This window comes from Anomaloglossus baeobatrachus, chromosome 1 (genome assembly GCF_048569485.1).
Source record: "Anomaloglossus baeobatrachus isolate aAnoBae1 chromosome 1, aAnoBae1.hap1, whole genome shotgun sequence".
Taxonomy (NCBI): domain Eukaryota; kingdom Metazoa; phylum Chordata; class Amphibia; order Anura; family Aromobatidae; genus Anomaloglossus; species Anomaloglossus baeobatrachus.
Window position 1 is genome coordinate 272,689,916 of NC_134353.1, and position 17,441 is coordinate 272,707,356.

A 17,441-nucleotide genomic window follows, 5' to 3' on the forward strand; every position below is an offset into this window, starting at 1 on the left:
ATGGAAGAAAATGTTAAATGAAAGGAAGCCTTACATCAGATTCATGCTGCCCGAACTACAGGCCATGTATCAGACAGGCAGCATTATTGCAGCTGTGTATGTTTTATCCTAAAACACTGAGGTGTATCAGAGGAAACATACGGTACTTTGTAAAGCCGGCTGGCACAATGGTCTTGATTCATCAAAGCTTTCACACCAGAATTCAGGCACAACTTGGAGTTTCTCCCAGTTTCAATAAAATGGGCACAGCTAGGACAGAGGTGCGGGACACCACAGCTAGTCTAATTCATCACAACCTGTGGTGCGCCACACACCAGAAATCTCACTCCAGTACCTGACTGCAGTGAGACTTCTGAGATAGCACACGGAGGCTCACGCCTCTCATCAGACGCTCCAGATTAATGAAGAGTTGTGTACCATCCAGTCTGAATCGGGCCTCATATGTCTTGGATGACTAGTCCGAGACCGGTCCCAACTGACCTCTCCGTGCCTAGCTTCAGTCAACTGACATTGTAATAATTTAAAAATAAGCTCTTCCTGGCAAAAATAGCAGATACAATCCAAATATTATGCTAGAAAACCAGAGCAAAAGGCACACTGCAATGTACCTACATGCACCTCTCTATCCACATAAGGGGGGAGGAGAGAACCTTTACAGCTGTGAAAACCTGTAAAAAGTACAGCACGAAAAGCATGCCTGGAAAATCACATGCTCAGCCAGGTTTAGCTGGTAGAGTTCAGCATGAATCCATTACCAAAGCTGAATAAGTGAGGACTGAAGGACGACTTTTGACATATTGATTACTCACAAGATTTAAGGAAAGTATACTGAAAAATGCCGAGCAACTTCATATGGCAGGAATTCCCCTTTTATAACCTGCACTGCATGCAATATTGGCAGTATATGATCTTTATCTACATATGGAGGGGGACATGGAGCATAAAAAGTCTGGGTAGATGGGTAACTACGGTACTTTACACTACTTTTTTACTACTGATCATGAATTACTGCCTATATAATAATCAAAAGACAAATTCACAATTCATCAGTAGAATAGAATTGGAAATGCGAGCCTGTTCTTCCATTAGGGTGTCATTGTCCAGAGCAAGTTAAGAACATCTCATGGCTATGTAGCTCCGATTTGTACAGAACCAAGAGATGTCCATTAAAACCAGCATGCTCTATCTGCCTATGCATGATTGGGTTCTGTATTCCCATAGAGGTATAGCTTATAGGCAAATGTTCAAAAAGTGAAGTTCAGACAGCTCCGACCAATTGCTCAGTATAATGCAGGTGCAGTGCTCGGAACTACAGGCCGGGTCCTGGATCCATGGATATGGGGAAAAAAGATTTGTATCCGGCATCAGCAAATAAAAATCACAACTTTATTGAATTGGTTAAAAACATAATAAAATCGAGCATAGACCGTATAGACAGACCAGTCTACGTGTCTCGGGCAAAGCCCTTAGTCTTGACCACGGTCTTTGCCCGAAACATGTAGACTTGTCTGTCTATACTGTCTATGCTCGATTTTTTTATGTTTTAAACCAATTCAATAAAAGGTGTGATTTTTATTTGCAGATGCCAGATACAAATCTTTTTTTTCCCGTATAGCTTATAGGGTTCAATATCTCTGCACACCCTCTGGGTCCTGGACTGTACAGTTCCTGGCAGCTATACAACCCTCGTGTAACCAGGAATATTAGGAAAATCCATACCAAAGAGGCGCTTTTGCATTTATCAATGCTAAGCACAGTAATGTGCAGATACACCAGACACTAGCATGTCACCCGTTGATCTTTGTTCTGCCAAGAATACTGTTCGTGTGCTTGTAATAATAAGCAGAGATGCCGATCTAGTTTTCTTAATTTAAAAAGCCCACGTCCTGCCAAGGGGAACAAGGAAACTCTCGGCATCTGTGTCTTAGGGCTCAAGTTTCAAAGTGGAGAAGATGACTGTTTTAGGGAAAGGACTGCACCAGGACGATGCAGATGAGGATATCCAAGTTAATTCTAACGTCTAGCAGGGCTTGTTCCGACAAAAAGAAAACTTGGAAATCATCCAAAATCACAGAAACACTTGCTTATGAGTCACATAGAGTCATTCTTGGACAAATATGGCATGGTATCTTCAGTGAAAATGAGCCTGTCACTGGAAGATTAATAGATGTTGAAGCCATGAAATCCATAGGCACATGGAGCTTATTAAAACAACTATTTGAATCCACGTTTCCAGCTCACCCCCGCTCCTTGTGACTGTAAAAATGTTATCGGGAAGTAAGTGATGAGAAACGCTTTACAGAGCAGCCATCCCACAAACTTGGACTGATCTGCTCCATAAGTGTTTGCTTTTGTAATAGCGGTAATCTTCTCCTTATGTATGTGAGAACACTAAGGATCCGTCCACTTTTCATTTTCAGACCCAAGGGAATTCTACACTCACCCAAAACACTACAATTGTAAACTGGTGTCAGTCTAGATATATGCTGGTGTTATTAGTATTGCCTCTCAGAACGTCTGCCTCATTTGTCTAGTTCTGGTGGGCATATATGCTCAGTACCGCAACCCCATAGCAGCTTGCTGAAGCCATTATATGCAGGATAGCAGGAAAATAGAGAGGGACACAAGCAAGGGATCATTAGGTTAGCATGTTTTTTGTTTGTTTTTTTTGCTTTTATTTAAACACCATTAGATCTGTTTTACGCTGCCTTCACATATCCATGTTACCGGTACAGACGGCATCCACATTTTTTTCACAGATATCACACGTACCCATTATAACCTATGATGTTGCTCACATGTCCATGTTGTCACATGGACCATGTGTCGGTGTAGACCCCACAGAGTCATGGCCATTTATTTTTGCCAGAACAGATGACAGAGGCCAATAGAAGATTATGGGTCCATGTAAACATGTACAGCACAGAGGTGGCATCAGTGTGTCGTCCTTGTTTTACATTGAAAGTATAGGAGAAGCACAGATGACACATGGATGATATAGGTTTTTAAAAACGTATACACAGATGGGTGATAAAAATTAACACGTACGGTTAAAATGGACAGTGCAACAGTGCTTCCACTTAGAAAATTAGAATAGCTCTCCTGATATAGCCATGTCTCTTACCTCATGTGCAGGGAATTGCAGCTTAGGTATCCATCGTTATGTCCACTCATATATTGACAGTTAATTAGTTGCTTGTAGTTGTAACCATGGATACCTAAGCTGCAATGCCCTGCACAAGAGGTGAGAGACATAGCTAACCAGGAGAACTATACTACATTTCTAATTGGAGGTATTTGCTAACACAGTAATACCTTGACTTAAGGGTTTAGTTAGGGGTTTAGTTAGCTATTAACTCAATTTGCTCTTATGTCCAATTAGATTTCCCCATTCAAATTAAGTGAAATGTTATTAATCCGTTCCAGCACATAATTATAGCACCCCATCCTGGTATATGGCCCAATCCTGGTACTGTATATATGATTCCCTCAACCTGGTACATGTCCCCCATCCTGGTACAGTATATATGATCCCCATCCTAGTACAAGGCCCCCATCCCGGTATATATGGTCCCCCATTCTGGTAGATGGCCCCCATTCATGCCACACACTTAAAAAAAATCTATTATATTCACCCACCCTCCGGTCCCCTTCCCCATAGCGTCCTCATATCATGCAGACAGCTGACAGTGTGTGGGAGTGCAGTGCTCACACGCTGATCAACTGACGTGCTCCCACATATCGTCAGCAGTCTGCATGAGATGAGGTTGTCGCGCTGCAGAGAACCAGAGGGAGGGCGATTATAAGTTTTTTCTTTGTTTTTTTTAAGTGTACAATGTGAAGCAGACAGCTGATTAGCGTGTAAGTGCCGCACTCCCCCACTCCATCAGCTGCCACGGGGATACTGTACTCCCTGCCCTCCACGCCCGGGATGATTGGTGGGGGAGCAGGGAATATTCAGTTTCTTAATGAGAGGGCACATGTGATCACACACTAGCTGCTCACAGCTCAGATTTGTGCTCACATCATGAAGCACAAAAGATAGAGAGCGACTGCTCGTATCTTGAAAAATTCATAAGTTGGTGCAGGTATTCCTGTATTATTATTATTACAACTAATACATAGGGAAACATATTAGTCTGCCTTTCAATCTTTTCATTAAAAACAAAATCGCAAGTGTAATCCTGGCCTTTAAAGGTTGTCAACCTTTTTTTTAGTCTCAGATGCATTCAGGAAAAAGGAATAATGGCACATGGCTGCAGCAAGAAAAAAAATGTAGAGACAGAAAAAAATTGTGTAAATGTATGTGGGATACCTACCAATAGAAAGACAGCATTGACCAAATTTAGAGAGTAGGGTTAACAGATTGAGTAGGGTTTTTTTAATCGGTTAATCTGACAGCCTCTTTAAAGAGGACCTTTCAGCAAATTTTTAATGTTGAATAGGACACACGATGTATGAGTGGCTGCAGAGCGGAGTGATATATATATATATCTATATATATATATATATATATATATATATATATATATATATATTCTTTTTTTTTTTTTAAATTGCGCCTGTCTAATGTGGAGATATTAGTAATCAAAATATTTAAATATTTGAAACCTAATGAAATAACTTTTGTTAAGTCTATGTCTGTGTTATCAGATAGTTTATCCTGGGAACATCTACTTCTTTTCCTGTATGCATTACCCAATCATAAAAAGGCAGCAAAATAAGAGCACGCCCCTCCAATAACTTAGCTTTATCCATGTGTAGTGATACAAGTCTGAATTTCTGGTCTAACCTCCTGCATGAGTAGACGTTGCTGGTTATAAGGCACAGATGACTCACACCTTTCAGATAAAATATGAGAGCAGAAAGTAGTAGAGATGGGTTTTCAAAAGCCGCGCCAATGACCAAAGGACGATGGAAGTATAAGATTAATGTTATAGAGATTTGATGTTCTTTTGCCTGTTTGTCCTGAGGAAGGGAGCTGCGTCTCCTGAAACACGTTGACCTGAGCATGAAATAAAGAAACATTAATCTTATACTTCCATCGTCCTTTGGTTATTGGCGCAGCTTTTGAAAACCCATCTCTACTACTTTCTGCTATCAGCCAATGTGGGGACTGCTTCCGTGACCTGGAGTTACATGCTTTTATAGGAGTTGTGACTGTCACAACTTCCATTGGTGAGTTGAACCACGTCATTTATACCCCTTTTCCTATTGGGGTAAGACCCTATTGCGCTTCTTTTTCCACAGTTCTCTATATGAGGGGAGTAGCAGCACAGCTGAATTAAGCTGTATCACACTGCAAATCTTCTAGCAGCTCTCCTCTCCTAGGACTATAAAAACTGTTGTACTGCCTTTCCTTCACACTGCCTTTCTAGAGCTGTGTCGTTATCACACTTACATCTATTATGCTCAAAAAGCTGCTTTGACCACAACATACAGTACATAAGTGTCACTAACACTGAGCAATTAGTATAGTGGAACAGACCTTAGAGTAGAGCTGACAGTGCTGTGAGAGGAGGAGAACTGTTAGGCTATGTGCCCACGCTGCGGAAAATGCGCGGATTTTGCCCACAGATTTCTTGCGGAAAAGCCGTGGATTTTCCAAAAATCTGCAGCACAGCTACTCCCCAGCCATTTCTATGGCATTTGGGAAATGCTGTGCCCACGCTGCGGATTTTTCCGCAGCGGAAATCGTGCGGATTTTCGTGCGGAAAAATCTGCAGCATGTCAATTATTGTTGCGGATTTCTCCGCAGGGTCCCATATACTTACCTGCCTTGATAGACACCCGAGTCACTTTCTCCGTCCGGTGTACAGCAGCGCGGTGGATCCAGCCAGGTACAGGAAGGAAGAGGTGGGCAGGGCCTGCACGAGCTCCGGTCATGTGACAGCCGGAGCTAGTTCAGGTCCGCCCACCTCCAGCACAGTGCCCCAGACGCTGACAGTGACCCGGCCGCCGGAAAGCGAGGTGCTGCATGATGGAGGTAAGTATGAGCACCCCTATCACTGCAGCACTTTGAGCATTGAGGATGCAGTGCCGAAGTCATGGTACTGTATCCTCAGTGCAGAATGTCCGCACCATATCCGCAGGACATTCCGCTGTATATCCGCAGCATAGAAACAGAGAAAGTTCTGTTGCGGATTTCTGGGAGCACCTGTGGAATGTCCTGCGGATATAACCGCAGGACAATGTCCCCGTGGGCACATAGCCCTAGAGGGTTTGTAATGTGACACAAATAAACTCAGCTGTGCTGCCCCTCCCATCACACTTTATCTCAAAGGAGTTAGGGCGGCTTTGCACACTACGACATCGCAGGTGCGATGTCGGTGGGGTCAAATCGAAAGTGACGCACATCCGGCGTCACTTGCGATGTCGTAGTGTGTAAATCCTAGATGATACGATGAACGAGCATAAAAGCGTCGTTATCGTATCATCGTTGCAGCCTCCGACATTTCCATAATGCCGGTGCCGCGACAGGTACGATGTTGTTCCTCGCTCCTGCGGCAGCACACATCGCTGTGTGTGAAGCTATAGGAGTGAGGGACATCTCCTTACCTGCCGCCGGCCACAATGCGGAAGGAAGGAGGTGGGCGGGATGTGTACATCCTGCTCATCTCCGCCCCTCCGCCGCTATTGGCCGCCTGCCGTGTGACGTCGCTATGACGCCGCACGACCCGCCTCCTTAGGAAGGAGGCGGGTCTCTGGCCAGAGCGATGGTCGCAGGGCAGGTGAGTGAATGTGAAGCTGGCGTAGTGATAATTTTCGCTACGCCAGCTATCACACGATATCATACCTGCGACGGGGGCGGGGACTATCGCGTGCGACATCGCAGCATCGGCTTGCGATGTCGCAACGTGCAAAGCTCGCCTTAGTCTTCTGTGCTCCAATCTCCCAACACTTTTTGAGCCATGTATCTTGTCCATTTGACTTTCCAGGGACTGGTGTGGAGCATTGTAGTGCATTTGCTTATTGTTTTTATTTTAGATTTTGTCTGTCAATGGCCACAGTGTGTCACGATTGGAGTTGCTAGTGTCCGAATCCACTACATAACACTTGTACTCATACCTACGGACGTCTGGCTCAGTACACACAACGAATAAGGGGGACATTATAAGAATGGTGAGCCCTGGCTCCAGGCAGGGGGGGGGCGCAGAGACACCTCCTAACCTCACCTGAGGCTGTACCCTGTACTCCCTAACGTCCCTATGTGACGCCCCTGGACTATCAGGTCGTCACAGGGTATTGTACAATCTGCTCTCCCATGCAATATCCACCTCCTTCTTGGTTATGGGTTCCCAACTCCATTGTGTTGCCTACAACAGCTAATTAAAATCCTAGGTAACTCTGCACCACACCCACCAGGGGACGGCCTGAGTGGAATAGGGTCGCCCACTTGGGGGGGATGGTAAGGGGAGGTCAGGAGTGTCAGGAGTGTCAGTAGTGGAAAGAAGTGTGATGGAAGTGAAGGAGAGAGGAGGTCAGGAGCAGGGCTCCTAGGAAGCCATCTAGGTAGTAGACTGTGGTCTGGGCCTAGAGGAGCTAGACCCCCGCAGGGGATAGTGGCAAGGGGCACGGAACTGTCGAGGAGGACAGCCGGCAGCCTTGCACCATCACCGGGCTGGCACCAGGGTACGACGGGGTACGTGGACCCTAGGTCAGGGAGTAGCTTCAGGCAACCTGACAATTTACTCGACGAGAACGGAGCCTTCAAGATCCACTCCCCACCCGCTCCAAAATCGGGGTACTAGCGCAACAAGGGGGATAGGACTTTCCACTCAAATGGTCCAGAAAATCCCAAGCGTGAATCCTGAGAGCAAGCTCCCACACTTAGCCATAGTGGGGAGCGGGACCCGGCAAGTTCCATACTACCGGGACCAACAGAGAAGTAAACTTTGTGCAGGAGGCAGGTCATGGATCACCAAGCAGCACCATTGGGGACGGGACCTGAACTAGCTCCCCTCAGTGGCAGCAGTATCCAGAACTTTGGTTTATCCAGTTGTTAGTGTCAGCTTAATGGACTGAGTGAGTATGCAAGTGACCTCTTCGGTCCCCACGGCACTCCCCAAACACCATCACCGAGTCCCGGGGCATTCCTCCTACCCGTGGAGGGTTCTAACACCTGGCTGCCCCATTCCATCAACCCTGGGCACTCCCAACTGCAGCGGTGGTACGCCAATTACCACATACCACGGGTGGCGTCACGAACTCTAACTCAATCCACTGTAAATACCCCTTCATTTGAGTGGCCGCACGACCCCCGGGTCCGTAGACCCCTCGAGCCACCGCGGATCCAGGTCCGAGCAGCCCGGCTGCTGGCACGGGGGTGGCACACCTCTACAGGTCCTTTCAACCTGTCACCAAAACAGGATACCTCTTACCTTAGCTAGCCCTACACTCACCCTGGCTAATGAGCAGACCAGCAAGAGTGCTAGTCCCACCACTACAAATAATACAATACAGGGTAGATAGACAGGCAAACAATGACACCACACAAACTTGAAACTTGCAACAACACGACTCCAACAACTGAATATAAGACACAAATATCCAGCAGCTCCTCGAGATGTGCAGTAACCTTGGTGGCCAGGAAGCTGAAGGATAGGGAGGCTACTTAAAGGAGATGGGAGGGGTCACAAACCAGCTGAACATGAGGTGATTTAGCTAGGGGCCGCTAGCAAGAAAAACTGACATTAACTCATGCAGTGCCAACAGAAAACAAATACGTTTAATATGCTGATCCAAAAGAATGAGTGAAGCTCAGATCACAGAACCGTCACACATCTCTCAGGTGTGAGAGACTCTCGTGACACAGTGTGAATTTGTGCCAACACATAGCAATTATACCAACAGGTGTGTGAGCCAATTTTTTTGTTTTTACCTTCTAATCATGCAGGAGGTTAGACCAGAAGTTCAGCTCTATATACTTAAATCTCACACATTGAGCAACCCAAGCTATTGAGGGGATGTGTTCTTTTTCTGCTGTGTTGTTGCCAGCTTATAACTGGGGAACTCACACAGAAACAAGAAGTACTTGCGCCTAGTTAAAACTATCTAACAGCACCCACTTGGACTAAAAGTTAACTTATTAGGTTCTATAAACTTTTATTGCTAATATCTCCGCAACAGAGAGGAAAAACTAAAAAAAAAACAAAAAAAAAAACAAACCACTTTTTATTCTGCTTGGCAGCCACAAATACATTTCAAATTGAAAAATTTAGTGAATACCTTCTTTAGTAGTCACACAAGGCTATTTACATAATTTTCAGACTTTTCAGGGTAATGAGGTATCCCGCCCATCTTGCCATATGTTTGATATGATACTCATTATTTCACAGTGTAATACAAAGTGACAATGTTTGGAGCATCAGGTTTTTGACACCTTTTCAGCACATTCACAGATGCAATGTTTCCAAACAACATTGTACAGTTCCATTACTATTATTTAGTGTTGCATTTTCTGATTAATAGTATGGCGAAATCCATGGAGTGAATACAGGAAAACAATGCGCTTTGTAAGAACGAGTACAAAATAGCCCTGGGCTTAATATCATGATTAGAAAGCATGTTTTACACTGACTGCCTTTCTAAAAGAAATGAAAGATGTTGTACTCGCTAAAGGCATTGACTAATGAAAATGTAGAGAAATTCCTACAAGCCATTATATAATCCCAAAGTTAATGAAGAAAAATGTGAGGGGGCGAAGGAGAAATAACAGACGGGATCTGCGACTTTCTTGATTTTATAAGTAGCCCGAATAGATTTTACCAAAGTGAAAAGTTTTCATATACGCCAATATATTTTGTGTAGCAATTTCATACCAAATTGAGGATCTCTGCTTGCTGTCAGTGAATAGTAGCAATAGCAATCTTTAAACTGGGTTTATACTTTGCAGTAGTGTCCTCCATGGCCAATTAGTACACTGTAAAACTGTTTTGCTATGAATTGCCACGGTTTCATGATGCAGTTATTGATCAAGCAGTTTTTTAAAGAGAAGCAGATTTTTTAACATGTATCAAGTGTAAAAACTGCTTGACCAATAATAGCATAAAAAAACAACAAAAAACAACAAAACAATGTACACTACCACAAAGTATAAACCCACCCTTGGGGTGAGGCCACACATTTTGGGTGGCCGCTTGTGGCTGAAATTTTATCCACTGCAGGGGGATAATTGTTGCATGATTTTATAACAAAATCGCATGGCCACTTGCCCTCTGTGAATGGGAGCGGGAGCTCAGCTTTGGGATGCCGGCTGCAATCACCATACGGTACACCTATAACAGTCTTGATCATGTTGCATATCTTACATTCACAATCAAAGTATGAACCGCAGTGTCCAGACATCATGGTGCATCTTCAGCTTATATAATGCCACAATTCCGGTAGATCAAAATGAACCGAAATGGAAATACATGACAGTAAGACATTTCTACATAGTAGTGTTTTTTCATTAAGATATATCAAGTCCAGAAAAATAAAACACATGAGGGAGTGCAATTTGTTTATAGCAATCTAATTATTAAGTGACCCATCGATCAAGTGTAGAGAGTTTAAAGATGAGGGACCCTAATGCCTGCTTTACATGAGTCTACCGATCGTGTGATTTCACGATCGATTTTACCCGCCCCCGTCGTTTGTGCGTCACGGGCAAATCGCTGCCCATGTCACACAAAGTCGTGAAACCCCCGCCACACGCACTTACCTGCTGAGCGACCTCGCGGTGGGCGGCGAACATCCTCTTCCTAAAGGGGGAGGGACATTCGGCGTCACAGCGACGTCAAACAGCCGCCAACCAATAGAAACGGAGGGGCGGAGATGAGCGGGACGTAAACATCCCGCCCGCCTCCTTCCTTCTGTACAGCCGCCGGGAGCCGCAGGATGCAGGTAAGTTGTGTTCATCGTTCCCGGGGTGTCACACGGAGCGATGTGTGCTACCCCGGGTACAATGAACAACCGGCGCCATTTTAATTAAACAATTTTTTTAAACTGAGCGACGAGTACACGACTCACGATTTGTGAGCGATACTGCGTCGCTCGGAGGTGTCACATGAGACAACGTCGTGAACAATGCCGGATTCACGTCACGAAAACCGTGACCCCGACGATGCATCGCACAATAGCTCGTCTCGTGTAAAGCACCCTTGAGAGTCTGTCACTATGCTATTACTTTAGTTAAGAACACCCCTTTATTTTTACATATTATTATTATTTATTTTTATAGCGCCATTTATTTACATGGCGCTTTACAAGTGAAAAGAGTATACATAAAAACTAGTACAACAATCATTAACAGTACAAAACATACTGGTACAGGAGGAGAGAGTTCTGGTACTCGGTTCTGGTATATGTGGCTTTTGATGTCATCCATACAACTTTACAATGAATGGATGCAGTTACTATACAGCAGACTGAAACATGATATTTACCTTCATTGACACAATTGCAAAATCCACATTGGTATCTCCTCCCCCCTTCAATAAAAAGCATGAATGGGCACATATAAGCTTTACACCGGTTACAGCGAATTGGTCCAGCTTCCCCATGGTCCACAAGATAGAGAGGGGTCTAAAAAAAAATAAAGACATAGTCTAGTCACATCAGTGCAAACATTTTACTAAATCAAGTATATGACTCTGTACAGTGTAAATCAAAAATGTCAAGAAACATCCCACAAACACACAATGCATTTTATTGATCGGTGTCATTGGTTTAAGCCTTTGGACTGGCAAAGGTTTTGTCACTATTTCCTGAGGAGTATGTGAGCTAAAAATGACATTTCTACACAGTTAATTTGCAATGTTTTTGCGATCACGGCTGTTCCAAGTTTAGCTGAATGCACTGCTATTCCAACATTTCTCTCTAGGAGTCACCATATAACCAGGAATTAAGAGAACCAAAGCTTGTCTTTGTCTTGGCATATCAAAAATAGAGAAATGCCTGAAAAATGACCCCACTTCTGGAGCTACCTTGTCCTCGCGTTAGCATAAAGAAACAGAGGAATGCCTTAAAAAGGACCACACTTCTGGAGCTACCTTGTCCTTGCCTTAGCATAAAGAAACCGAGGAATGTCTGAAAAAGGACCCCACTTCTGGAGCTATCTTGTCATCACATTAGCATAAAGAAACAGAGGAATGCCTAAACAAAAGTCCGCCTAAACAAAAGTCCCCACTTCTGGAGCTACCTTGTCCTCACGTTAGCATAAAGAAACAGGAATGCCTAAAAAAGGACCACACTTCTGGAGCTACCTTATCCTCATTTTAGCATAAAGAAACAGAGGAATGCCTAAAAAAGGACCACATTTCTGGCGCTACCTTTGTGGAGACACGGGGCTCAGTGGGTGCTCTCGTCCACTAAAACCCGCCGCCTTTAGAAAGACAGCGTGGCTCAGGGCTCATCCCAACTGAACGCCGGCCTCCTTAACCGTGGGCGTAACACTACTCAGACAACACAGGATGAGGGAACCACAATAATTAGACTTTATTGGATCCCCAAACAATTAACGGCACATAACACATAACCAGCAAAACACACAAATGTAACAGGCAACAGAGTCTCACTCTTCCGCTGGCTCACCAGGGATTAGAATGTCCTTGCCTCAGAGGTTCCAGGGCCGCTTACTCTAATCCAGCAGCACCCCGCTTTCGGCGGGCACCCACCGAGATAGGAATAGCGCCAGATTTAGGAAGCTGTGTGAGGTTTGCAAAGTCTGTAGCCAGGTGACCAAATTGTCCCAACCTGGGTTTCTTCCTTAAGTAGTCCTTGGTTGGATGATACAATCCTGGCAGCCGGAGTCGAAATCCCTAGGCTGTGGATATGGTCTCCAACCGGAACCGGAGTCCTTAGATTGAAGCCATAAGATATCCTGATCCTCTAGTCAGCTCCTAAGAGCCTAGACTGGATCCATCAGCATCCATCAACCACCTGGTGGCTTAAAGAAATCCCTTTTATAGCCACAGCCTTCCACTTGGATACACTGCGTCCTCATTGATTGGTTGGACAAGATCGCCTCTCCCATTGGATGAATCTCAAGCTGCATGGACAATGTTCATCCAAATGATGTCTACAGAAAGACTGAGGGTATACATGTAGTCTGGGAGTCACCGACTAGACAATGGCTACTAAAGGTAATCACATTAGCAATACACAACTACAATACAATGGTTACTGGAAAAGTCTGGAGAACAATACGTCTGGCTTTCAGTGGCCAACACAATTACATTGAGTCAACAAGAGTCTTGTAAAAACAATGAGGTACTTCTCCCCCGTCTATAGACAATCTATCATGCTGTCTGGCTGAATTTTAAGAAACTTTAACCCATGAGAGTCCATGTCGTCACATTCCTCCCCCTTCTTAATATTAGCCAGACATGATAGGCTTCCAATCATCCTTCTCCTCTTGACGGCATTGTCCTTTTTAATGGTGAGGTCAGCAACAGAGGCTCGCATCTATACACCTCCCCCTGATTACCTCCCCCAAGTTGAGCAGCCATATTGTGGACAAGCACTAAGGTGGGGTCCATGAGTTGGGCCTGCACAAATCTCCCACTATCCATCCTCCCCCAGTCAATAGCCACAGTGTGGTTAGGCTTACTCACGGTTCTTGGCTCAGAAGTGGATGATGGAGATCGGGAATGCAAACCATCCCTGGAAAAGATGTTAGAAAGATCCACATCAGGGTCCTGCTTGGCTTGGAGGTGGGTGATGGCTGCTTCAAACTGACTGGATAGTTCTTGTCCTAGGTCATTCTCCAAAATGACTGGTGTGAGCAGGTAATTCCCAAGCTCCACTTTCACTTCCCTTTGAGTGGTATCCGAAACAACAGGCTTGGTGGGGCCACCTATGAACCTCACTTCAACTTCCTCCTGGCTAGTCCCCGAAACAACAGGTGTGGGGTGGCTGTCCATAAACTCCATATGGACCTCTTCCTGGTCAGACCCCAAAGTAACTGGTGTGGGGACGGTGTCTATAAGCTCCACATCAGCCTTGCTCTGGTCAGTCTCCACAATGACAGGTGTGGGGAGGCTGTTCACAAGTCTCACATCGATCACTTCCTGGTTGGTCCCCAAAATACCAGGTGTGGGGAGGCTATCCACAAGATCCACCTCGACCTCTCCCTGGTCGGTCCTTAGGTCCAACTGCACACATGCCAGAGGAATGTCTGAGCGCTGGCCCTCAGCCAGGGAGATGGATAATTGGGAATCTGGTACAGGGTCTTCTGGGGAAACAATAACTGGGCTTACCAGGGTAATGGAGGAACCAGTGTCTCGTAGTCCCTGGCTCTTGACCGGCTGAGCTGGCATATGGGCTCCAAGCATGCGGCCTCGGTTTTGGAGACAATCTTTATCTATATGTCCATGGCGCCCACATGTATAACAGCGCCATAGATTGGGCAAGTCACCGGCCCTGTTTGTAGTCCTTTGTTTTCGTGCAGCTTCTGCTGGGTAGCGGGACCATCCTTCTCGATCGGCTGGTGTTAGCAGTACTGCAGCTGGAATCCCATAAACATATTCCAGAACATAAGCCCTCACTTCTCTTGAGGATCTAGGCCCCAATGCATCCAACAACGCTGTGGCTTGGGCCATTTTGGACAAAGTTGATTCCCGATTGTCACTAGATCCATAATGTGGCACATAGTTTAAATCCTCTGGGTCAATATCGGCGGGATCCTCATCGTCCTCTGCATCATTCTGGGCATCCCAACGGACTAATTTCTGGATCAAGTCTGACCGAGTCTCAGCGTTCCAGTAGATAATCTTTCGCCTCTGGCACAGATCCTGTAGCATCCATTTACTGCAGCGGTCATAACTCCTCTCTTGTCCTTGTCCCATGGCTGAGCTGGTGGGGTTGGACATGGCAGCATCCGAAACCTGAATGCCTCCCCTATGGCCTGCTGGGTATGCTTATGTGCCTCCCTGGTTGTTGAGCCCTGGACGGTGTCCACAAACACCAGTCCGCTGCAGCTCCCCTGGGTAAACCAGGCTGAGTAGTATCCCACCGCTGCCACCAATTGTGGAGACACGGGGCTCAGGGGGTGCTCTGGTCCACTAAAACCCGCCGCCTTTAGAAAGACAGCGTGGCTCAGGGCTCATCCCAACTGAACGCCGGCCTCCTTAACCGTGGGCGTAACACTACTCAGACAACACAGGGTGAGGGAACCACAATAATTAGACTTTATTGGATCCCCAAACAATTAACGGCACATAACACATAACCAGCAAAACACACAAATGTAACAGGCAACAGAGTCTCACACTTCCGCTGGCTCACCAGGGATTAGAATGTCCTTGCCTCAGAGGTTCCAGGGCCGCTTACTCTAATCCAGCAGCACCCCGCTTTCGGCGGGCACCCACCGAGATAGGAATAGCGCCAGATTTAGGAAGCTGGCTGATGTCTGAAAAGTCTGTAACAGGTGACTGAACTGTCCCAACCTGAGTGTCCTCTTTAGGTATTCCTGGTATGATGATACAATCCTGGCAGCCGGAGTCGAAATCCCTAGGCTGTGGATATGGTCTCCAACCGGAACCGGAGTCCCTAGATTGAAGCCATAAGATATCCTGATCCTCTAGTCAGCTCCTAAGAGCCTAGACTGGATCCATCAGCATCCATCAACCACCTGGTGGCTTAAAGAAATCCCTTTTATAGCCACAGCCTTCCACTTGGATACACTGCGTCCTCATTGATTGGTTGGACAAGATCGCCTCTCCCATTGAATGAATCTCAAGCTGCATGGACAATGTTCATCCAAATGATGTCTACAGAAAGACTGAGGGTATACATGTAGTCTGGGAGTCACCGACTAGACAATGGCTACTAAAGGTAATCACATTAGCAATACACAACTACAATACAATGGTTACTGGAAAAGTCTGGAGAACAATACGTCTGGCTTTCAGTGGCCAACACAATTAATTACATTGAGTCAACAAGAGTCTTGTAAAAACAATGAGGGACTCCCCCCCCCCCGTCTATAGACAATCTATCATGCTGTCTGGTTGAATTTTAAGAAACTTTAACCCAGGAGAGTCCATGTCGTCACAACCTTGTCCTCATATTAGCATAAAGAAACAGAGGAATGCCTAAAAAAGGACCACACTTCTGGAGCTACCTTGTCCTCGCGTTAGCATAAAGAAACAGAGGAATGCCTAAAAAAGGACCACACTTCTGTATAAATGGTATCTATGCCAGGTGTAGTGGGAAGGAAAAACTAAAATGCCCAATAATGGATACAATAAAAAAAATTAAGAGAATGTGGCAAGAGGAGCAAGTACAGTGCCCAGAAAGGATGTCCCCACTGTAGGCATGTCACACACTGATAGCCGCATTGCACAGCCAGTGAGATGAGGATATTGATTATGTGCAGTAAAGCTCATTGCGGATTATTGGGTATAGAAGGGAGAACACATTTTTGTGAAAGGGAAAGTTCTCCTACTTTCATTAACTAAAAAAATACCTTTAAGATAGCTGAAAATGTCCTATGATGGTTTGTGCGAGGCTTTGGTGATACCAATCCATGTAAAGCGCTGTGGAATTAATGGTGCTACATAAGTGAATATTATTATTATTATTATTATTATTATTATTATATATCATATGAGCCTCCCCTCCCCAGAGCTCAGACAAATGCAGGTTACAGGTACACAATTAAAAACAGTAAAAACACAAAAAATAGTCAGTGAGTAAATAGCACTACCAAGAGGTGTTCATATGATACCACTGAAAACCTCTGCCTCCTTATCTTGTTTCCATGCTTGGAGCATCACATGAAAGATTGAAGGAGAAGCTCTCACTCATGGGCATCTTTGTCACCAGTCACTGCTCATCCGGCTATGGCTGCAGTGAGATAACAGAAGGGCTGACCTCTCAGTAAAAAGAATAGATCCCCCATCACCAGTCTAATTATAAGAATACATGCCGCACTTCATAGAGGATCTGCTGCCGGAGATAGTTGCTAAGCAAATCTTGTATTTATTTGTTCCTTTATCTGCTTTAACAGAGGCAGACAAATGACCTCTTTACCTGCTCGGCATAGATTTTCGGACTTGTCATCACATACATTATATTCAGTAATGGAAGTATTCTGACAATATACTGTCGCCAGCGTGTGATACTAGATACACGATGGCAGGTAACCTGAGCCCTTTATCCTCTGTGATTCTATATTTCACTAATGGAAACTGTATATTTAGTTACTTACAAAGGTGACCTACAGTACAAAAAAATACAAGCTAACCTTTCCTTACATGTCTTTGTCCTGTATATAATATAGGGAAAAATCATCAGGTAATTTCCTTTTTTATTAAAATTCACCCTTTACCTACATTGCATTATCCCATGTGTAATGCTACAGTTTGATATCAATTTCTATTGTTCTTAAAGGGGTTATATCATCAGACACAAAGCCTTTAAAAAACATATGGATACAGCAGCGCTGACTCAGT

The 17,441-nt window shown here is 45.0% G+C and overlaps 1 protein-coding gene across 1 annotated transcript in view; it reads right to left on the bottom strand.

Moving 5' to 3' along the window:
• The window catches only part of SEC24D (SEC24 homolog D, COPII component), a 164,588-nt gene that overhangs the window by 87,440 nt on the left and 59,707 nt on the right, over nucleotides 1–17,441 (bottom strand). The window contains exon 9 of the mRNA XM_075350122.1: nucleotides 11,430–11,568. Coding sequence (XP_075206237.1) covers nucleotides 11,430–11,568 — 139 coding nt within the window. The remainder of the gene's footprint in view (nucleotides 1–11,429; nucleotides 11,569–17,441) is intronic.